Source organism: Corvus cornix, chromosome 8 (genome assembly GCF_000738735.6).
Source record: "Corvus cornix cornix isolate S_Up_H32 chromosome 8, ASM73873v5, whole genome shotgun sequence".
Lineage (NCBI taxonomy): Eukaryota > Metazoa > Chordata > Aves > Passeriformes > Corvidae > Corvus > Corvus cornix.
The window spans coordinates 16298045-16322024 of record NC_046338.1 but is presented as its reverse complement, the minus strand read 5'-3'; the positions used below and the strand labels follow the sequence as shown (position 1 = coordinate 16322024).

The 23980-nt window shown below is 41.6% G+C and overlaps 1 protein-coding gene across 5 annotated transcripts in view; it reads left to right on the top strand.

The window, feature by feature from the left end:
* The window catches only part of ZNF644 (zinc finger protein 644), a 52208-nt gene extending 44079 nt beyond the window's left edge, over positions 1-8129 (top strand). For 3 of the 5 annotated variants that reach the window (XM_039556486.1, XM_039556485.1, XM_010409086.4), the window contains 2 exons: positions 3046-3148; positions 3636-4210. In XM_039556486.1, coding sequence (XP_039412420.1) covers positions 3046-3148; positions 3636-3828 — 296 coding nt within the window. In that variant the 3' untranslated portion in view covers positions 3829-4210. Of the gene's footprint in view, positions 1-3045; positions 3149-3635 lie in introns of all 5 variants that reach the window. The other 2 variants (XM_039556484.1, XM_039556487.1) reach the window with 1 other exon arrangement.
* Positions 8130-23980: the final 15851 nt, after the last annotated feature.

Below are 23980 nucleotides of genomic sequence, written 5' to 3'. Positions count from 1 at the left end.
TAGAGCTAAATTATCCTTGGTCTCTTCTCAGATGTGATAAAAATACACTTTCTGAGGAGGTCATGTTTTGTTACAGTAAAGGCATAGGAAAAGCAGTAACTGAGTTTTGGTCAGAACATGGCTACTTTATGGGGAGGCAATTGTGTGACTTACTTGATGTTTACAACCACTTGTAAGCATCATATCAACAGAGTACTCAAGTCTGTGGCTTTATTTAAACTTGCTGCTCCCTGGATAGACAAAATGAAATTATTGTGACAGTTACTGGTACACATGCCTGATAACTACTGTTTGAATTGTGGTTTTCAATCAGCTTTACTCAGATACTCCTTCGTTCACTTTTCAGCTTCACTGGAGTAACCTCAAAATGTACTGGTGCTGCTTTGAGCTCCCTAAAATATGAAAGAGTATGTTCACTAGCTCAAAAGACAAGGGGAACAAAAAATGACCCTTGCAGAACACAGGTTTAGTGTTCTTAGTATTTTCTATCTTTTGTAACAGCTTCTTGCTTGGGCAAATCTACTTTCAAATTTAGCTAAGTTGCTCTGAGAATTCATTGCATAATTGGAGTCTTTTTCTTGGTCTTTTGCTGTGATACTTTCTGTTCTTTCTTTTGTAATTTCCCTATCCAGAGTCTCCATCATAAACAGCACAGAGAACATGCCCTTTCATTTGTTTTCCTTGTTTTCTCATTGTTCTTGGAAAAGGTACCTTTCAAGGAAGTAGAAGCTACCTCTCCTGGTTCATTATGGCAGTTTCTGTCAGTGGTGCTGTTGTTTGGTTGCACAGTAGTTCAGAGGGGTTTTTTCTTATAAAAAGAAAATTATACATGCACACGCACAAACCAATTAGGTGTCAGGAATCTGTTGCAGAAGACCAGTCCAGGTCTAATAAGAAAGGGAAGGCTCTCTGAAATGCTCCAGATGTGTGTGAGTAGAATCAAATTTCTTGATGGGAATGAATGTCTTCGCCAACATCAAGGAAATCAGCAAGCCCTTGTTTCAAATGCAGGTTGGTCTCTCTAGGAGGAGTCTGTTGTCTACTGCTTTGTTTTTTTCCACTCATATCAACTGACATCAACTAACTGTCATCAGATGGAACTCATGGGCATGTTTGCATTTGGATAGTACCAACTTCTGTTTCCCTTCTTCCCATGATGTTCCACAAAATTGGCAAAGGCAAAGCTTTTGCTGTAGTAACTGCTGCAGATAAGTTGCCCCACATACCAACAGTTCTCTTCAAATCATGGGTGTCTGGGTTCCAGTATTTTATCTGCTTACATTGCTGATGATGTTACTGAAGTGGCGGTGTGTAAATATTTATGCATGTGGTAGTTCCTACCTGATATGATAGTTCGCTTTTCTCTTCCTAATTAAATGAAGAATATGCTTTTGGTGAGAGAATAAAGTATTAAGAACCCCTTAATGCTTTTCCAGAAGTTATCTTGGCCATTTCTCTCTCTCTCTCTCTCTCTCTCTCCCCCCCCTGCCACTTTGGGTTACTGCCTTTATATCCAGACTGGTTTTGTTGTTGCTGTCAGAAAAAAATGCTGTTAAGCCTCATTTTCCTAATGTTGATCTGAAGAAGTCTCTCTAGGTTGGTATCTGCTTTCTACTTATTTTATTGGTTCTCTCATACCTTCAAGCCTCAGAAATTCATTCTAAATTTTAAATTAGATTGGTAGGAATCTTTAAGTCTGGGGATGGAACTGGGAAACATCTGGTATATCTACCAAGTTAAAAGTTGGGCCACAAGGTAAAAGCTTGAGAGGTGCTCATTTGGAGGGCATGAGAAAAATTAAGGATGCAATCAAGACTGTGTGTTCTTTAAATCAACATGTTTTACCTTACCAGACGATGTCTTATGCTTCAGAATGCTCAGAGGTTAATTCTTCTGTTTTATATTCTAGGATTCAAAACTTTAGCCAAGTGTAACAATTTTTTTTTTCCATTTTACTGTTAAGATGCTTCAGTAGCATAGCATTATGCCTTCTTGGTATCAAGAATACCACCTGGTACTGTCTTTCTGGTTTCTGTGGAGTTTTTGTTGAAGTGATGTAACTGGTTGTTTGCAAAAAGTTTTTGTGTTGGAGTTCTATTGTTGGTGTCTTGTGTTTCGGAATAGAGCATAGCTAGATACACTTCTCAGTTCAAGCAGTCACAAACTTCTTGAGCTTTATCAGCTGTTTGCATTATAACAATATTAATTCAGTTTAATCTACTCATCCACTTCGGCTGCTTCTTAGAATCTCCAGGTTTTGTTTCAGATTCCCATTACACGTGTTTATGGGAGGTACAAACCTCAAAGCTATCTGAAGTCATTTGCTATGTGTTTCCTGTTCACACACATTACTTTCATACATAGTTTCAAATGCTTAGACTGAATTTAAAAAGTGGCCTTGCCATCCCTGTTGATTGTCCTAATACCAGCTCCCACTGCCAAGGACTAATACGTACTTATTGTAAGCTTCATTCGAATTCAGACAGCAGTGAAGGGGAAGCTTCATTTGAAATTCTTAGAACAAAAGGACAAATTTTTGCTTTGTGTTGAAAACAAATGGCAGGTGTTTTATTCAAACTAGAAATTTTTTATTGTACTAGCTGAAAGCTACAACTTCATAAAGTTGTAACTTGGTTGAACATGAGTGGTTTTACGATGGTACTTCAACTACAAAACAAATTCTGAGATTTTGACAGTGTTTTATGCATGAAGGGAATTTCCAATGGTGCTTTGCTTCTGTGTAATTCTGCAATAGGTTTGTAGGTGCTTGCTGATACTAAAACAACAGTTTAATGCTGTGTCAATTATCTAGTCTTTCAAAGAGCAAGCACTATGCTAAGCTAAAAAAAAACCAGCTTCATGTGTTTTGCCAGTATATTTCTTAGACTACTCGGTAATTGTTGTGGATTTACATTATAATTAAATATAGAATAACAAGGAGTTAGATGTCTTTTCACTACTGCCATAGGGAATACTTACTGAATATCTCTATTTACTAACACTCATTGAAGTATTACTTTCACATATGGAAATTTCTCTTCTTAGCTTTAGACTGTAAGCAAAAGAAGTCAAGGTCAAGATCTGGAAGCAAGAAGAAAATGCTGCCGTTACCTCATAGTGCTGATGAAGTTTACATACTCAGATGCAGGTACATAGTGTTACTTTAATTGGAAGAATACATTCTTAAGAGCTTGCTAATGTTAGTCATTAAAAGATTCATGATTGGATCCATAAATGTTTGTGATTAAATTGAATGATAAGGGGGGAAAGCAATTGCCTGTTTTCATTAATTTGAACAAGAGGATTTGATTCAGTCATACTTGGTTGTTAGTTTGCCAGTTGTTTCTCTAGCTAAAATCCTATTGGTCGTGTCTGAGTAATACTTTGTCCTTCAAAAGAAACCTTATATAAGAACAACGGATTGTTATTACTGGTGTTGAAAGTGTGAGAGTGTGAGTTGTATAAGCTACAGGGTTTTGTGCTCACTACTAATGAACTCAATTACTAAGCTTTTCAGCTAAAACATTTAGAAACAAATTTCAAAAAAATTGAGACTTTCGTCTTACTGTCTCTGTTTTGTAATTTTTCAGTAGAGATAAATATATCCTGATGGATTAATTGTAATATTTGCATAGGTTTTGTGGTCTGGTCTTTCGAGGACCTTTGTCTGTTCAAGAAGACTGGATAAAGCACTTGCAGCGACACATTGTCAACGCAAACCTTCCACGGACTGGAGCTGGCATGGTTGAAGTCACATCACTACTTAAAAAGCCTGCTTCAATTACTGAAACTTCATTTTCTTTACTGATGGCAGAAGCAGCATCATAGAACACAGAAACATTTTAAATTTTAATTGGATGTAAATTTGAAATAGTTAATCATTTTTTAAAACAAATTGCTACACTAAATTATGTTTATAAATGCTAAAGACAGAAAACAGAGGAAGTGGATTACAGTAACATCAAAATAAATTGAATACCTAACAGTTACAGTAAGTAGTCTTTATATTTTATATAGGGTGGAAGATGTGTTTTTAAGGTTTATTATGTTTTTGTCAGTTACTGTGTTCACTATCAATACAAGACCATTATATGTATGGCAGCCATTTTTAAATTGTTGCACATGGGTACTTAAAAGACAGATTTTAATAAAACAAAGAAACCACATTCTCTTCAGTGTTACCCAAATCAAGGCTCTGTTTATTCCAAAAAGAATTACATAGTAAAATAAGATACTATTATATTTTGTTTGTATGTATGTAGTGTTTTGTATAATACCAAGAACTGCTAATACAATTTACTCAACTTAGGGCATTAAATACCATGTACTTCATAGTTCAAGAGACTGTTTTGTTCAAATAGGGCAATTAGTACTATTCTATCTAGGTGTGTAAGTGTTTTTTTTTAAATCACATGAGGCTTTTTGTACTAAAAAGTGGAGGGAAACTTGTTTAAACAAATTTCTAAGAGAAATATGTACATAATACTGGAAATTTGTGGTAAGGAAATATTCTTTACTTCAGTTGCATTTCTCACTGACAATAAAGTGGTGCATCCATGCTACCTCCTACTTGTCAACAAAGATGGTATTTACCCTTATGTTTTTGTATCATAGTAGATTCAGTCCAACTTTCTTTATTACAAAGCATCTTTTTGTTAACAAGTTTGTTACTTTTATGACAATTTACTTAAAGTCTGACTTGCTTCCAGAAGTTTGCCTCTACTATTTTATTTAACACTGTAGAAATGTACTAATAAGCATTGCTCACTACACGGTTAGAGTAGGCTTTTCATTTATAATTCTGTTTAAAAGATTGATCATTTTAGAAAATTCAAACACAGATTGAAATGTTTCTACATATGAAGAGAATGTTTACAACTTAAATTTTAGAGCTTGTTTTGGATGTGATTATATGTATGAAAACTGTAACACTATGCTCATGCTAAGGACCTACTTACAGATTTATTGAAATAAATGTGCTGTGAGGATGGAAATATGGTGCAGGTGTCTTGGTCATGATGAATCGTGTTTGTTCATTTAAACTGTCTTCAGAACATGATTTTTGTTTAAATCAAATTAGATTCCTCTACAAATCAATTTTGTATGCAAGTAACATTTCATTTTACTCATATAGGGTAACAGATACTGTAGTTAAGCCAAGGATATGCATTGATATTTTCTTTATATGTAAATAAAGTTAAAAGCAGTTAAAGCAAGAGGAGTATTTTGGTAGAGTATATACATACCTCACTGCCAGTGAAATTGCTTTCCTATGGTATATCTCCTTACCAGAAAAATCTCTAAATAAAAAGGTTTAAAGAAAATCTAAATGTCTATAATGTGAAGCATTTATTTGCATTGTGTGAATTAAGTTTGTGGAATTGATTTGTCTTGCTTGAGATTAGAATCTTCTCATGATCTTAAGTAAAAGTACATTTACTTGCAATAAACTGAATTGTTCACAGACGCATTACATTTGATTGGTGGAAAGTATGAATAAATGTCTGTCTTCCTGGATGCACAGAGTTCAGAGTTAACACATGAGGCTTGTTAATGTTCTGATAGAATAGATGGGCTAAAAATGCACAGCTGTGCAAGACAGAGGCCTCAGACAAGGCCATCCTAGCTCTGTCAAGGCTATCATTAAATTAGTGCTGTCAGGTGTTTAACTGTACAAATTGCTACAGTTATGTTTAGCTTTCTTGTTGAAATTTATTCTCTTGTAAGTGGAAAATCTACATGGTTACATTTAAAGGCTGGAGGAATAAATACTTCAGAGATTTTAGAAAAGATAACTGGGATACTGAAGTGTATTGCAGACAAATTATGTGTATGCAGACTAACAAATTTCTGAATTTGTGGATACTTGTGGGACTTTTTTATACGATGTGAAAATGGAAGATTTAAAGCAATGTGTTGAAGCAGAATAGAGGGAAGTGATCCATCACCTTGAATGTTTATAATGCTTTAATAGAGTGCTTGTTTACCCTTCTCACCAAAAAAGGTGCTTGTGAGAGCACCATATTTTGTGGCTGTTTAGCAAATGAAAAAATCAATTAAGTGCAAATGATATTTATCTAATGTTGTTAAGAATGCTTGTAAGGTGAAGCCATACTGTGCAGAATTTTGCATTAGCAAAAAACTCTTACTAGATTCATAATAATAATTTTTAAAACCCTGGTTAATTCTGTTTAATTCATTAAACCCCAATTGCGAGCTACTTTATGTAATACTAAGATGTAATGTTGTGTCTGAAGAGCAGTGAGCTCTAGGGCTGATCAGTTTCCAAAATGAGATTCTATTGATGAGGAGCAATTTTCAGTAACAGGCTGTGTGCCTGTCAGGCATCAGATCGTTGTGATCATATAGTTCAAAAAATATGTAGGAGTTCTAGAACTCTTCTGATTATTAAATTAATTGCATATGTGGTTGATACAGGCTGAATAATCTTAAAAAAAAATAGAGTACTATTAGCTGTCTTTAGCCTCTAGTCCTCAAGTGGGGCTATTTATTTTCTTGGTTTCTGTTGTTTGGAAGTACAGGTATTTTTTGTCACTAGCTACAAGGAAATACAAATCTCCCTCTCTGGAGTTAGCAAAATTCTAAATAATATGATAGAAGAGGGGAAATTAAATCAGTCACTTTGTGATGCCAATTCGATGTTACGTTGCTTGAGAGGCTCTGTGGCAGTCTGTGCTGAAGAGCTGGACTTCCAGAGTTGCACATCTAAACACGAGTGTTAGTCTGTTCAGGTTGGCTTAGATTGCTTTGGGGTAAAGACTGCAGTGGCACAGTGATTTTTGTTTGGTTGATTTTGGTTCTTTATCACAGTCTTGTTTTTGAAGTTATCCTAGTTTCTGGTAAAGGTCTCTTAAGTAGTAGCCTCGGGAAGACTGTAGAAGACCACCCCCATACACTTTTCATAAGGTGATGGCCTATATTCCCTAGTCCCAGTGATATTTCCAGATTCTCTTCAAAAATTAAAACTGCTTGCATTCCTTGAGAAGATGTTTCTGCAGAACCTTGGACAGGTGATTAATTTAAAGTGCCCGTGGTAGCTGCTGCCAAGTGGTAGTGTGTTCAGGCTGGGTGCGTGGGAAATGGAGGTGAGCAGACAACACGCGTTGTCGCACAGAGATCCCTGGGCATTTACTGCGGTTTGCCCTGTGCTGCCTCATGTGGACTGGGGGAACTGTATGAGGTGGATTGCTCCCACGGGCTGAGGGAGCCCAGCTCTGCCCGCAGATCCAACTTCTCCTCGGGGCTCGCCTTCCTCAGGCAGCAGCGTCAGGAAATGAGCTGCTGGCTCCTCCCGGTGGGAGAGGAAGGACCTGAGCGTAGGTGTCGGTAGCTGTTGGGGAGGGAGAGCGAGCGCGGCCGTGCCGAAGGTGGGCACTGTAGCAGGCGGGTGCGAGCTGGGCCAGGCGGGGTTGGGTTTGAGCTGTGTGCCTGCGCTAATTCCTGCTGTTTCAGCCATGTTCAGGGAAATCACCAAGCTCTTTGAGGTAAGTGGATCACAGGAGAAACACGAGTTCTGAATTGGGGTTCAGAGAAGAGCAGCCAAAGTTTCTACAGGTCAGTGTCACAGGACTGAGATGGGGAGATGCAGTGCTGTTCTGACTGTGATGCTTTTCCTGGGCCAGTTACGGTTCTAGGTTTCCTGCAGTGCTTCAGAGGGGTTATGCATTAAATCTACCTGATTCTGAAAACCTATAGAAGATAAATTGGGCTGAACAAATGTGGAAACATTAGCAGTGAATAAGAAGTACTTGCTTTTAGCTGAGTGGTTATGGGCTGTGAACAAAGCCTCTTTAGTTCAGCACTATGGTTAACAGACTTTTCCACTTTTTATAATAGTAGTTAGTGGCCTGGATATTTAAACACCAATTTCATATTTAAAAAATTGATTTGTATAGCTTTGAGTTTGTTTAAAGAAACAACCCAAACTTTTCAGGGTGGTACTTACTTTAAAAAGCTGACTGCATTATGATTTCAGATATTTCAATCCACCATGCTTTGTAGGTGCTGTTGCCTGATACATGGGTAGCAATTGTGATGTAATGGAAACATTTGGCCGTAGTGCCAGGTTTGTAATCTCTTGCAATAAAATGTTCCTTTTTAACACTGCAGGCTTCTTGGTGTTCTTCCCATTGTTCGGAGGTGAGCTGCACTGCACGTGTCACTTAACCGGAGAATTCCACCCCAACCAGAGCAGCCACGTGCTGATGCAGAGGGCACATTTGCTGGCTGTAGCCACCTGAAAATTTAGAGAGGTGAGGCAAGAAGGGGGGTATTTACATTCCAGTGTTGGAGACTAAGGCTGAAAATCGGTGGTGGAGGGAACATCACCAGAGCCAAGGGCCCAAATCTGAAGCTGAATCCCAAATGACAGTGACTCTCATCTGTCTGCCTACTTTTCACTCTGCAGTCTCACTGCTGATCTCACTGGTGCCTTCTCTCCCAGTTAAGAGCAATTTTTCTGTGCAGCTCTGGCTGCACAGTGTCTGCCACATGTACCTGGACAGAGTACACTGAAAAACCCAGTCTGCCTGGTGCTCTGCAAGTCCCTGGTCTCCTGCAGTGTGAAAGGATTCATTGCCATACCACAGCCATTCACACACACTGTAAGAAAAAAATGCAGAGGTTGATCTAATACAGCATAAAAGACTCTTGGGGTGTGGGTTTGTTTTAAATAAGGGCTGGAGTGGGGATCCCTTTCATGTTTTGCTGAGGTTGAACTCTGGCAGTGCTCATTTACATTTCTAGTTGTACTCTAGGCTAATAAACTTGTATTTTACAAAAGCAGTTAAGAAATACCTCTAACTTTAGTGCCCTATCCCCCTATCAAGATTTGAGCCTAAGTCAGCTAACAGCCTTTTTATAAAACTACTTAGTAATTCTCAAGTCCATCAAGTAGAAAAAACCTTGTAGTCCAGTAGCTGGCTGCAGTCTTTCCCCCTCAGGAAAGTGGTGGTGGCTGCCTTAGCTCACGTGTGGGTGGCTCCAGTGTGCCAGAATGGCAGGTGGAGGGATCTGAGCAGTGTGTCACTGACTATGAGGGTGGTTTGCACAGGGTGCCTGAGGACTGACAAGGTGTTCTTTTGGCTAGAAATAAAAATTGGAATAAATGCATTCCTGTGGGGATGCTTTTCTCTAGGTAGAGGCAAAATTTTTTACAAAAGCCCTGAAAGATCTTTGTCATGCAGGCTCCCATGCTCTTTTCACTGCAATTAAACCCCAAGCAAATAGCATCCTCAGTAACTGTGAAACCCAGATGTTCCAAAATTCCAACTCTTACTGTCCAGTTCGGGAACAAAGGGGGCCTTGGAGCCTTTTCAGAGCTTCCAAGGTGCTTGTACTCCATATGTTGTATACATCTCAACTGTTGGGCTTTCTATTCTACAATTTCACTTAAAAGTACACTTTCAACTCGGGAGATCTGAGGTTTGTGTACCAAGTGATGGTAACCCTTCTTCTTTTGTGTTAGAGACCTGCAACATGGAACATGCTTACATGATACTCACAGTAAGTGTTCCTAAATATAATCTACCCCTTTTAAAAAATCTGTTTATTGGAAACTGAAAATTTCTCATGTAAACTTTTGATTATGTATCTTTAAGTCAGTAGCAGTTGTGAATCATGTTTATATCTCTCTGTGAAACTCAGCCAAATCCATTCTCACTGCTGTAGCAACAAATGCTGAAGCTCTGAATCCCATTGTGCTCTTTGAAACAGCTTCAGAAAAGAAGAGACTGATAAAGGAGAATGCGAACTAACACCATTAATCTGTGTTTTAACCAAATAAGGAATTATGTGTCACCCAGGTAGAAGTCTTGCTGACAATAAATATTTCTTTCATCTGTCTCTTCCCTGAAAAAACTTAATTGTGTGAAAGTAGGAGAAAGAAAACAGCCTTATTTGGATAAAAAAGCAGGGGAATAAAATCTTTTAAAAACAAACAAACAAAAGCCCCATAGGTTGAAAGAGAAACTGCAAAGAAGAGAAGACAGTATAAGCCTGGGGTTGACACTTGTTTGTAGTCCCTGAAATCTAGCTGATGGCTGCATTTGCTGTGCCTCTAAATCTTCAGGGGTGCACTTGGGTTCCTGGCACAGAGGAAGCTAAGGCAAATACTATCCATAGCCAAACAGCCAAGGAAGGAGTTTTCGCCAAAAACTGTTGAAGAGATAGGCAGTGACAGGGAAAAGAGGCTTTAAATCCAATTTCTTGTGTTGGAAGTCAACTGTACCCATTCCCTTTGCTATCTGGAGTACATTTACTGAATCTTTGTGAGTGCTGTGTATAAATCCACAGACAATTAGTCCAATCGTGGAAGAATGTGAGCTGCTCTTCCCATGTATGGCCTCAGTTACAAATGTGCCACTGAAATCTGATTTTTCGTGTTCTGTTCATGGTAGATTGCCATTCATTGCCTCCAAAAATTTTCTCCTTTACTATTTGACATCCATCATTTTACAACATTCTCTTCTCATTGAAATAACCTCCAGTACGAAACCCAGTGTTCTCTGGCTGCAGCTGACCATGAGTACTAATAAATGACTAAAGACCCTGACCCAGAATGTGAGTGTTCTTGCAGGATCCCAAACTCGTTTCTTTGCCCTCAGGCCCAGGTTCCCATCTGGGAACGGTACTTAGCTGCGTCTCACTGGGCTGCTAACCTGACCGCTTTCATTATCTTCATCCCTAGCTTGGTTTGTTTTCCCTTTCTGCAGTTTTTGCTTATATCCATATTTGGGGTTTTGTCTTCATTTTTCATCTCTCTTGTTCTTTAAGACTTTATTTTACCGCTGGCTACCAGTGATGAAGCTTTTTGGGGAAGTCCTATATTACTGTGAAAACAGATAAAGTACTGCTTAGTACTCTTAAAAGCATAGCTATTGGCCTGATTTATGATTTATTTTCTATAGAGACAGTAGCTCTCTGTACCTAAATGGAGGGGGGAGGAGGAAATGTTTAGATTTTAGAGTGACTTTGGATTACACAAACCAAAATTCCCAAGCTACACAGCTGGTACCAACCCTTGATAACTGCTGCTGGGAGCTGAACTCGTAAGTTACCTTTCTGGTTTTTCTGCATAGGGCTGAATTTACTGTCTTTTCTTTTTTCTTTCTTTTCTTTTTTTTTTTTTCTGGCCTTTCTGAAATCACAGAAGAATTTAGAAAGTGGAGCACTTGCTTGAATGATTTGTGTGAATACACAGCTGGTTAGGTTGTTTGAGCACAGCGAAACAGGGATATCTATTAAAAACTGGTAGAAACGTTGGAGGTAAGAATCTCAGCCCATTTACTGATAAAAGATAAATGCAATAGATGGCATGAAATTCTTAGGATATTAAACTGTGATTTCAGATTTAGATGGAGAACTGTGCAAAAAGTATGTGAGCAGCCCTCTCCACTGCCAGCAGCAAACAAAATCAGCAACCTACAGGTTTCTGTTATTTCCTATGTTATGGACCAGTTGGCACCCAGTTCATGAAGAGTGGGGAGAAGAGAGGTCAGAACTGCTTTCCAGTTGCTCCTGCTGCAATGCATGTTGTGTGCTGGGCTGTGGAAGCTGTATGATGGCCCAGACCTTTCTTCTTGCTGCATTCGAAATTGAAAGCAGTGCGTGTGTCACAGGAGGGTGTCTACAATCTGGATGTGTATGATACCTGCTGCTGTAGCACCCAGATTTACAGTGGGCACTTTTTTTTCTCTTCTGAAGTGGAGGGGTGCTTATCTTGCTGTGTCTTACAGATCTCAGGCTTTTCTCCTACCTTAGCAGACTAAGAATGTCAATCCTGGCTGTCTGATGCTAGGCACTGAACTAGAGTCCTGATCTGAGAGAGATGCCTGAATGGCCTGTGAGAGCTCCCCATACTCAAGTAATCAAGGCTGGATTTGAATTTAGGTTCTGTGTTGGGTTTGCATGACAAGATTTTGGTAGCAGGAGGGATCATGGGGTGGCTTCTGTGAGAAGCCACTAGAAGTTTCCCTTATGTCCAATAGAGCCAGTAGTAGATGGATCCAGGATGGACCCACTGCTGGCCAAGGCCAAGCCCATCAGTGATGGTGGTAGTGACTCTGGGATAACATATTTAAAGGGATAAAACTGTACAGCTTCAGCCAGAGACAGGAGAGAGAATATGTGAGAGCCACAGCTCTGTTGACACCAAGGTCAGTGCAGAAGGAGGGGCAGGAGGTGCTCCAGGTGCCAGAGCACATTCCCCTGCAGCCCATGGAGGTTCAGGGGGGAGCAGAGATCCACCTGCAGCCTCTGGAGGACCCCACACTGGATCCAGTGAATGCCTGAAGGAGGCTGTGACCCCATGAGGGACCTATGCTGGAGCAGTTCATGAAGAGCTGCAGCCTGTGGGGAAGACTCATATTGGAGAATTTCATGGAGGACTGTCTCCCGGGGGAGGGACTCCACACTGGAGCAGGTAAGAGTGTGAGGAGTCCTGCCTCTGCAGAGGAATAAAAGGCAGAGACAACCTGCTGTGAACTGACTGCAGTCCTCACGGGGAAAAAGTTACGCCCAGGAAAAAGAGTGGGTGCGGGGAAGGTGTTTTATTTTTTCATTTCCCATGATCCTATTCTGATTTGATTTGTAATAAATTCAACTAATTTCCCCAAGTTAAGTGTCTTTTGCCCATTGGTGAGTGGTTTCTCCCTATCCTTATTCTGACCCATAGGCTTGTTTTATTTCTCTCGCATGTCCAGCTGAGGAGAGAAGTGACAGAGTGGCTTTTGTTGGCACCTGTTGTCAAGCCAGGGTCAGCCCACCACAGGTGCTTTATTTCAGCTTTCTGTCTCTGGGAATTTGACCAAAGCTGAAAATCTGTTCTGCTGTTGCTGTTATTATTGTTGCACAGAGAGAAAGCTCTGACAGGTTTGGGATCACAATAAAAATTGAGCCGTTACAGAAAATTGAACCAGATGTATTCAGAGCTTCAACTGCTTCATGTTCCTGCTGCCAGGAAACAGCAGCATGTGCTGCCCGCAGCCAGAGCTGCTGTTTGCTGCTGTCATGGAGAGCTCGTTTATTATCAGAGCAAACCTGAGCACTTTCCCTATTTTTTTTTAACTTTCCCTGTATGTACTTTCTCTCTCAGTTCCTTTCCCCTGCCCTCAGGAAAGTGTTAGTTGTGTTGTTTTTAACTGGAAAGGTTCTTGTTAAAATTCTGTCTTAATTCTAGAAGACTTGCAAAGGTGAGATTCTTACCCCTCTTCACACTACAGATCTGAACTACTTCCCTACTTGAAGGTGGTCTCTGCATGCAGGTTAATGAGACCCATCTCCAGACCTGTACCCAGGAGCTATGGATCTACATCTATGGAACTGTGATAAATCAAATGAAATAGCAAGTATAAATGTAGCCTTTCACCATATGGATACTTTGCCTTGGTTAACATTATTTTGATCTTACTCAAGAGCAAGGCGGTATAAAATCTTTCTGTTGTTTAGGTATGGTTAGTGCTGTAATTGGAAAATGGGGGATGGCAGAGCCATGGCCAAGGATGGGGCTATGGACACACCAAATGAAGCCACATCCTAGTTCTTAAGCTTTCCTGAACATTATTAAGTTCTCCATTAAAATTGACATGATCTCTGACCTGATTAGTTCTATGAGCTAATTGAATAGGAGAGAGGATTTGTGCCTACTGCCAAAAAGATTGCTCAGAAAAAAAAAGTGTAAGTCATGAGAAGTTAGTGAGACACATCTCCTTTAAAATACTCTATTTGAGCAGTTAATAGGTGGGGCATAAGAAAAGCAAAATGTTTTTTAAAAAATTTTTTAAAAATAAAAGAAAAAAAGAATTTCAAAATCTGTGAAAAGCAGGTGCAGCTAACATCTGATGTGGAAAAATATATTGATACTTCAAGATCAGATATTATGTAATAGTGCAGTGATTAAACTACTTCGGGGAGCCTTAACAGATGCATCTGCTGTTTCTAAAAATGCATGAAACCCTGAATATTTTGTGGTCTCTCTCCCCCACAGAAAACATTTCGTACTTTAGAGTGGCAACTGCAAGATGAAAGGAGAGAGTTATGTTGCTGCAATATTTGCATTAGGACTGTGCAAGATAAGCCATTTCCCATAAAATGGGAGGAGGAGCGAGCAGTAGAACCCACGTGTGCTGCAGCAAGGCTGGTAATTAGAATGTAGCCGGGCAAAATCACGAGGGGATATGTAATAAAAGAAAGCTTTAATGTGATTTAAATACCGTGACGGAGTTGCATTCGGTGGCAGCCTGGTCAGCCAGGACAGTGGGACAGCCTCCTCCGCAGGGCCGTGCTCCTGCAAGGGGCTCTCCGCGGCCACCGCGCCGGGGGACACGGCACGGCCGGACCCGGCACCGCGCCTCGCACGACAGAAGCGCCAATACGCCCCTAACTTTGCCTCGTGTGCCAGTATGTCACTGGAAAGAGATTAAAGACAAAGGCACAGCGTGTTTTGGACACACCCCTGTAAATGTCCCGCCCGTGCTTGTCTCGCTCTCGGCTGCAGTGGGTGAGGGATGTGCTGGCGGTGGGGGCTGTGCAGCAGCTCTGCTCTCTCACTCGAGAGCTGGCAAAGGTGTGACAGGCGGCCGCAGTCCTGCAGGGGCAAGGACGTGGGAGCTGGGCTTGTTTTCTCCACAGCTTCCATCTGGCAGAGTACTTGTGCTTTTAAGTCCTTTAAAAAGGCACCGGTTTTCCAATTGCCCGTATTTAAAACTTTTTTTTTTTTTTAAGTTTTCTGCTTTCTTTTCACCAGTGCGTGACCAATGGGGAGGTGATTTATTTGCTTCCACTTCCAAACTTCCCGTGCCATCTTCTAAACTTCCTGTGCCGTCTACACATGTGCCATCTACTGTGTGTTCCCAAGTCTGGTGCGGGTACATGTTACTGTCCTTTAAAGCATCATGGATTAATTTTCACTGGTCCTCAGAGACTGTCACTAACAGCAGGCCGGGCAGCTCCCATTTCTGATGTCCCAGTCCAAGCTGCTCTGTGTTCCTCCTGGGCAACAACTTTTTTGAGAATTGAACTCAGTCACTCCTCTCTCTGCTTTTTTTGTCAGCTCTTGTCTTGGCTCTGAGGGGAATTGTCTCCTTATAGCTCTCTCCTTCTGATTGCACTGTGTAAAAAACTTAGCTTTTTTTCCTTGTATGACATAAATACAGAGGCATAAGGGTTGCCTTATTTGTAAGACAACTTGGACCACACAGTTTTTTTAGTCGAAATTATTCTGTAAAATAAACGAGTAACTGGATATTTTATAGAAATAGCAATTTCATAAACAGTTTCTGTAAGTTACATTTTTTAATTTAAATATTTAAATTAAGTTGATCTGTTATTTCTGAATAGTCACTTGTCAGGTTGGATGTTACTGCTGTGTTGTTGAAGCAATTTGGGAGAGAACTGCTTTTCAGAAGTTTTCTTTACGCTCTAAGAGGATGGAGGCAGGTAAAGTATCAAATGTGAGAACAAAAAAGGATAATCTGGAAAATTGTCAGTGATGGATAATTAGTCTCCAGGGCATTGTATTTCTAATTGTCCCAGGCTGTGTTTAAACATGTTATCAGGATTAGAGGGAAAACATCTGTTTTCTATAATATTCTAATAAAATAACTTACAGACCTCAGGGTCATTTCCAGCAGCTGTATATAACCAGGGTAGAGGACTAATTAAGTGACGATGCAGGTACAGTGACTTGGATGCTGGATCTAACAGTTTCACTGGGACAGAGATTGTATCAAGCAGGCTGATGCAGGTATGGGCTTTACGTGCAGCCTGCTGAGCAACAAATGTGGCAAAAATGGAAAGCAGCAGCTGAAGCTGATCACCTATAACTCATTTACTGTGCTCTGCAGTAAGCCTTACAAAAAAATTTATGGAGCAGATGGGCAAGAAATGTTCATGGCCTTATGTGCCTTCAACTATTGGTAAACAGATACAAGTGAATGTATCTCAGGAATTCCTCACTGAGACTCTTGGGTCATGTAAAAACATTAAATGGGCCTGCTAGGAAAGGATTCTTGAGCTTTGAAACAAAACCATCGTGGATGTGGTTAAAAATAGTACTTGTCATTGTTACAGATGTGGCATTTGTTCACCTGAAAATTCGTATAGAAGACCAGGATGATGTAATTAGAGCATCTGGTGCTCCAAGTGAGACTAAATTGAAAGCGCCCATACGGCTTAGGAATAGGGGCGTTCCTGGCAGGGATTGTCAGTAGCCAATGAAAGTGTTACCACTTCACACTTCTCTGCAAAGCAGGATGGCAGTAGGATCACACTGATGCATTGCCTGTCATTCTGTGGACAGACTCCTGGGTCATGATCCTGAATCACTTCAAAACTGTGTTTGGGCTAATGGATGGAGACATAAGAGAGCAGAATGAGAGGGGCTTTCTTTCCTTTTTCAATCTGTTTGCTAGGGAAGCTTGCAATGGAGTACCAGCACTGATGCAGGAACACTGCATCAGCATTCCTGGACAAGGGTGGGCACAGGCCCACACAAGCAGCAGGATGCCTCTAAATCCATGCCCTGACTCCTCAGTGCCCTTGTTTCTCCTTACTGGAGAGGACTCAGGAGAGCCAGATGTATGTTTATGACAGGTTTAGTGTTGCAGACCGGAGAAGGCAGGGAGCTGTAGGCTTTGTGCTGACAACTGGGTGCTGCACCTTCCTTGAGCTGGGCTTTGGGTGTCTGAATTCTGGAGCTGCCTCTCTGGGCTTGAGGGTGCATGAGTTCAGTGACTTCCTTTAGTGTTTACAGCCTCTCTGAACCTTCATTACAAAAACCCACCCCCTCCTGATGATCCAAAATAGCACAAGACCTTGGGTTTTTCCTCTCTTGTGCAAGTTCAGATTAAAATTACAATGAGAAGAAAGACTTACTTTTTCTGTACCATTTAATATATTTTTGATTGCTATAAAGTTTAAATGAAACAATGAGCATATATATACACACACACCCATTCACACATGCACATGAGATGCAGATGATTTTCAATACCCACCAACATAAGTGAGTATAAAAATCCCAGATGTTTCTTGCTTTCGAGATGAAAGTCCAGGTTTACCTTGATGGATTGTGATTCATGCTTTTCCCCAGAACAAGCCATTCATTCACTGTTTTTATTTCTAACTCTAGTAACCCCACAGTTTTTTATAATTTCTAAAATCAGTGCAAAGGAGAGAAAACATTAATTCTGAGAGCGGCGGTTTCCCTTTATTTGTGCACACAGTTGGCTCTGATGACTGTACTTGAAAACACCCTGCTCTTTCCTCCCACCTTCTGTCTCTTTAGAGCATTGGCTCTTTGATAGGGGAAGCATCTTAGCTTTGTATCTGTATAGCTTTTGATACTAGGGATTTCATTTGAAGTTCCTTCTTCATAGCATGAATAAATAGCAATCTTATAATGGTTTGTTCTAAGCATCAATAAATGAGTCACACAAGTGGGTGTGCCATGGTAGCGACTGGGTAACTCACAGAGGGAGGAGGGGACAGAAGTTGCCACAGGGATGTTCTCAGCCAGTTTTGTGCCCTGATTTAATTCTTGTGTGAGAACAGTAGCAGAAGATTTATTTCATTTAGTGTATTTGAGACTATTCACTATGAGAAGTGAGATGCAGAAAACTATACAGTGAACAGAGCATGTAAGTGTGATGTGAGAATCCTGTTACTGATGTATGAGAAGAAAAGGCCTGAAGCTCTGTTTTATTATTCTGTAAATATGCTGTGCTAGAGGCTCTTACAGCAAGATGAAAGTAGAGGGGTTTTTTTAATGTTCATTACAAAGGAGTCCTTCTCACACTTGGATGGGTGAATCCTCTTCTCCGACTGTGACTTTGTGTGGCCACTTGTCTGGACAGTCCTAGAGGTCAGCCCAAATAAAAGGTTATCAAATACCAAGAAATTATAGGCTTCTCAGTAATCAAAGTCTGCTCCTAAGAAGTGCCAGATAATTTACTCATCTTCTGGAAAAAATAGAGCAAAAACTGAATAAAGGAGGATAATATTTTCAATAGAAATATGTACTAGAACATAATTTTAAATACCATTATTAATATTATTCTAAAATTGGCAAAAATGTAGCATTGAGGTGCCAAATTTTCCTAATTAGAGAACTTCAGCTGATCTCACTGGTGACATGAAAATGATGCATGTGAACTAGTATGTGCAAAGTTTCTCTGCAAACATATGCATAAGGCTGAATATTTCACGTGTCCAGTTCTGTACTCGATACTGTACAACTAATTTCTGGGTGAGCGTAAGCTGCTTCTGAAGCTGATTATGGTTAAAACGTACAAGAAAAGATGGCAAGAGAGTAACAAGTTCACATTACTAAACTCTTATTAAGGTAAATCCTTCCTAACATCACAGGCAATTTACAATAATAGAAAAAAAATCATTAGGGGAATAATTGAAAATAGTAGCAAACTGTGATTAGAAACAGGGGAAGAGATTTTGGCTTAGAGAAATGTGATATTTATGTAAACTATATTTATATATTTTTTTTAATACTAGCATATTTCTTATTTACTGGGGGAAGGCCCTGGCATTATGGTATGGAACTAAGAAGGACTCACATTCTGCCTTACAGCGTTGATACCCAGACCTAGGACACCTTGCTGGTCTGGTTATGGATGCACCTTAAACATTTTGGTGCAGTGTGGCTGAGAGTGATCTGAGCCACTGAAACTCCTCCACCTGGCACAGAGCAGCTCTGCACTTGCCAAGCCACAGGGCAGAGGCAGGGGTGTAATGCCAGACTTCAGGAGCTGGGCTGTAGCCGGCTGAGATGGGGCATCCAAGTTGCACACGGTGTCCAAGGATGCCAAGCACCTGTCCAGGAGGGACAAGCTGGAAGGAGACAGCAGGGAAGGGCCCCTCCAGCACCGTGGCTCTAACCCTGCCCTTGGAGATGGAGAGATGGAGGTTCAAATCCCTTCAGGCAGAAAAGGGATTGAACATGGATCTCCCACATCCTGGGTCACTGCCCTAATTACTAGGTTAGGGGATAAGAAGGGAATGACAGCAGCTGTGGTGAATCCAACCTCTTATATCTTTGAGGATTTTTTTCTTTCTGTTGCAAGTGCCCAAAACAAAACATTTTGGATGAAACAAAGCACTTTCCTCACTGCAAAATGTATGGATTTGTTTTGTTTTAGCAAAGAAAACCAGAAAAAAATATTTCAGATTGATCTGTTTGTGGTTTTTTTTCTCCCTTTAGTTTCATTCCATTGCTTGAGAGCATAATCAATTATTTGCACAAACCAATTCGTAAATGTTAAAAAAACCAGTTTGGGCTTTGCTGGAGGACATTTGCCTACAAATTCTCAGCCTATACTGGCAGACTGTGACTCCAGTGACAATAACTCCAGTAGAGCAGAGCTCACTGACGTGGTACAATAGGCATGGACCTGTGAGTAGACAGGTATGTGTGCACGCTATTGAGATGCTGAACACTGTAAAATATATATTTAGATTGATTCAGAAATTTTAGTAAATAAGTGGCACTCTATATTCCCTTGATGCCTTTCATTGAAAACACGTGACAGCTGGTCCCTTAGTGATTATCTTCAGGAGGTGCAGATGGGTCCACATCGGAGTGGCCTTTCTTGGGGAAGGATAATGACTGGCCCGATCCTTCCTGTGGCTCATTTTGGATAACCGTGTTTGGATGCTTCTTTGGTGGCTGATCAAGACAGTAGGTCATTGTAGTTATGACTTACTGTAAGTCACTGGAAGGAGGTGAGATGTGCTGTGAGGACAAAGCAAGCTCTGTGTCTTCAGGCACAGAAAAGCTGAACATCATTATGAAGCCTCTGCTAAGTGAAAAAGAACTATGGACAGCTTTGCCATACTTTTTAAATATTCAGAATTGTGTTTCATTTTTACTACTCATCTGCTGGTTAGGAGTCACCACAGCCAGCATAGTTGTAGGAAGAAAATGTACATGCTTACTCTGCTGTTATTCCCTTCTTTGGGCCATTGTGGATTCCACTATGTCTGTTAATTGTGTTTATAAATGACATAAATGTACTTGGAACATTACAACAGGGAAAATATGACAACAGTAATACTACAGAGCATAATCCCTGCCTCAGAAGCTTCTTATCTGAAGGCCTGAAAGTATTCATGATACTTAGGGAGGGAGTAGTGTGGAGGTGTTATCTATGCTTGGCTTAACATGAGGTTTGGGGTTCTGAGAAATGGGCAGGAAGAGGAGCTGAGAATAGAGCTGAGCCTCTCCAGGGACAAGACATCTGGGTCTGAGCACCACCCATGAGGTTCTGGTGCTCTGAAAAACTCTTCTGCAAGCCACATGGATAAGAGGGATTTTGGTTCCTCATTCTAACTAATGGGAAATGTTTAGGGGTTGTTTTGGATAAACAAAACAAAGATATGAAAGGATTTACATTTAATTTAATTCAAAATGATCATTAAAAAAGCAAACCCCAAAGTATACTTGGCAATTCACACAGCCTTGTTTAACACTTCTCAGGTACAGCATAGTTACTTTCTCAGGATCAGGCCCTGAGGGGATGCCAAGAAGAGAAATGCTTGAAAGCAACATATGGAAATTGAACACGAAGTAAAAGCTCGAGTGGAGATAGGTAGGTTCAGGAGCTGTCTTCAGGAGAGGGAGCCAAGGCTACACAGCGGGAAGTGTGTAGAAAATGAAAGTATGTAGAAACTGAAAGGTATTCAGCAGCAGTCATGTCAGCGTAATCCGTGCAGTCATTTCCTCCTGACGAGTGCATGTAGCACATCACAGAGCTGGGCTGTTGTCAGGGAAAGGCAAAGGCAACACATACATATGTGCATGTCATGGACAGCAGCGATGCCAGGGGATGAGGCACGTATAGGGAGAAGCCACTGAGCAGAAGGCTACAAAAGATGAAAGTGCATTCAAGAAGGGCTGGTATTTTTGTGATAAAACTGACCAGTTGTTCATAATTAAAAATGTTTCCCCAAGGTCACTTGAATTTTTTCGCCAGGATCACAAAGCTGTTTTAATCTCCACTGGTGTTGGAGTTTGAATTAAATGTCTGCTGACATCTGCCAGGGTAAGTATCTTTGCTTCCTCCTCCTACCCCTTACAGGAAACTTGGTTCATCTGGAAGAATTTAAGTTCTGGAAGGCCCCAAGCCCTAGAGGAAGAGATTTGGGGTGCAGTAAAGCTTCTCCTGCAAGCTCTTGGGATCCCATAGAAAGCCAGTATCTGTCTGATCCAAATTTCCATAGACCTTGTGCTGGTAAACATCCCCCTGTGTTCCTGATGTGCCAGTGTGTCAGTGAGGTTTGAGTTCCGTCAGGGGCACAGAAGTGACAGCTGCTTTATCTGTGTGCAATGAGCTACTAAGGAAAGACCACAATTTGACTCCCTAAGACCAAAAAATGCTTTGAGTTTTTGAATCTTTGAGCTATTGATTCCCCCCCCCCCCCAAGTTAAACATTTTCCAAGAAGGCTGCCATACTCGTGTCTCTTCCCCTTTAAAATTAGATATGGTGTTGCTTATGGCAAAGAGTCCATCCAATTCTGCAAATCTTTAAACATTGATCTCCCCCCTCCAAAAATTTCAACTGGACTTGCAGTACTTTTTTATCCCAAACCATCTCAACTCTGTAAGGGCTGCTGTACAAATTTAAAATTTTGCCTTGCATTACTGCATTTTTATTAACCAGAATTTATTGTTATTACGTGATATCCTCCCCAGCCCAGAGCATTTGTTGTGACACAGGAGGGAGTATGATTAACTTAAGCATCATGGACTTGTTCAAGCCTTTTTGCTCTCCTGTAGGTCGGAGTAAATTGTCATCCCTGTTGGGATCCTGGCAGCCTTTGTGCCTGTTGCGTTACTCACTCTCCAGAGGCTGGTGGATGGCTCTGGAGTGTAGTGTCACTTACCTACGTGCTTATTCTTCGGTGGCAAGGGTTAAAACCTGGGGAGGCTGTCACAGGCCTCCTTGGTTAGTGGGACAGCTGGAGTCACCACCACATCTGGGCTGCGGTTTCTTGACATTTTTCTGAGCATTGATCGCTGGTTGCTTATTGGGATGGGGGAATACTGAGAGAGATCACTTCATTGTTTGTATCCAGTATGTTTTTTGTGAGTAAATTGTCAGGATAGGCAATTGTCTCTTTATCCAAGTCCAGGGGATATCTGAGTCCAAGACAGCTGATGACATTATATTGGGTATTCATTTTAGAACTGCTGAGCCCACAGAAATCAATAGTTTTCCATTATCAGGTCTGGCTGGGTCACTAGTCTGTCAATGAGCTGTTACAATTGCTGTACAAGGGTGAACCTGACCAGTCAATTGCTGCTGACAAGAGGAAAACATGCTGACAGCCACTGGACCAAGCCAGAACACAGATTTGCACTTGGGTTTACCATCTGAGAAGGCTGGGAGTGGGCCTTTTCCAAGATGCAGGACACTCACTGTGGGAGAAGAGGCCCCCTTTCCCCCTCCCTGCCACACATCAGACAGGCCTTCCCTGCTCAGGGAATTAAGGTTTGTTTCTGTAGTCCCAAACACCAGAGAACTCACTAAGTGGAGATGAAGGAACCACCTTCCTCAGCGCTGTGTTTTTGCAGCCAGAAAGGGGTGTGCTGCTTCTGCCAGCAAGGCCAGAGAACCACTTCTGCCTGCAGTGACCACTGCTGAGGGATGTGGGCTCAGGGCTTCTTGTCCGTGGCAGGTGCCCGTGCTGCATCAGGCAGGAATGCAGATGACAGGGTTAACTCCATTTCTGCTCTGTGTTTTAGCACTGACTTTCTATCAAATTTGAGTGCAGAGCAAAAATAAATATTTGGAAATTATCCCAATATTATGATTTTTAATTTTCAACTTTATTAACTTCTTTCAAGTGTTAAATCCTGACCGTTTTATTTATGCCTCCGGTCGTCTGTTTGATTCTCACAGAAGTCAATATTCACTTGTGCTCCATCATCAAACAAAAAACTGGTAATCAACTTTATCACTGGAAGCCAACTAGCTGGGTTTTAAAAAATACACTACCCAAAAGAAAGATCATTTGCTTTAAATGAGAGGAGAGGGAAGTCTTTTTAACGGAGAAGAGCAAACCTTCCTTTACTGGTAATTAGAAGCACCAGTCTTATATGACTTGCAGCATTTGGTAGCTCAAGCCGCGTCAGATCTCTTACAGCATTAATTAAAAAGAATTTATGTTTTTTTAATAAAATGCTTCATGTTTTAGCCCCTTTTCTTCCTCCTTCCAAATGTGATTACGGGGGCTGAAGGGAATTCAGGTTAATATGTTGACACACTTAACAATGCGGGGTCATGTAGCACAATCCGCTTGGCTGGTTCGGCGCGGCGCGGCCCCTGACAGGTCCCATCAGCCGCTGCCCTAAAGGCAGAGGCGAGGGGAGGATTTTAATTACTGCGCTGTGCGCGAGTTTGCCAGCATTAAATTGAGACATAATTAGGCCCCCGAATTTTAATAATTGTCCTAGCTAATTGGGCAGACAAGTACGCTCTGCAGCGTGGCGTGATTAGATAATTAGTGTTTCCAAATGACAAAATTGGGCTCTTGATTGCAGATTCCAGATGCTGGGGGGGGGAGAGGGGGGGAGGGTGGATGGCGGGCGGCTCCGTGCGCGGGCAAAGCCGAGGCGAGGCGAGGGAAGCGACCGGGCCGGGTGAGCTGGGCCGTGCCCGGGCGAGGATCCCGGCTGGAAGCTGGGACCGGGGACAGTAGCGGGCCCGCGGGTGCGGCATTGGGGCACCTCCCGGGCGCCCGATGCGCGTGTCCCCCACGACGCGGCGTGAGGCAATTGGCCTGGCGGCGCTAATTGATCGCCACAGCCCGAGGAGAGCGCGGCACGAGTGGCGGCCATGGGAAGGACACCGGGGGCCGCGGGACGGACCCGCCTCGGCGGGCACCGGCAGCGGCGGGGCTGCGGCGCCTCCCCCCGCGGCCGCCAGGGGGCGCCGCTCCCGCGCG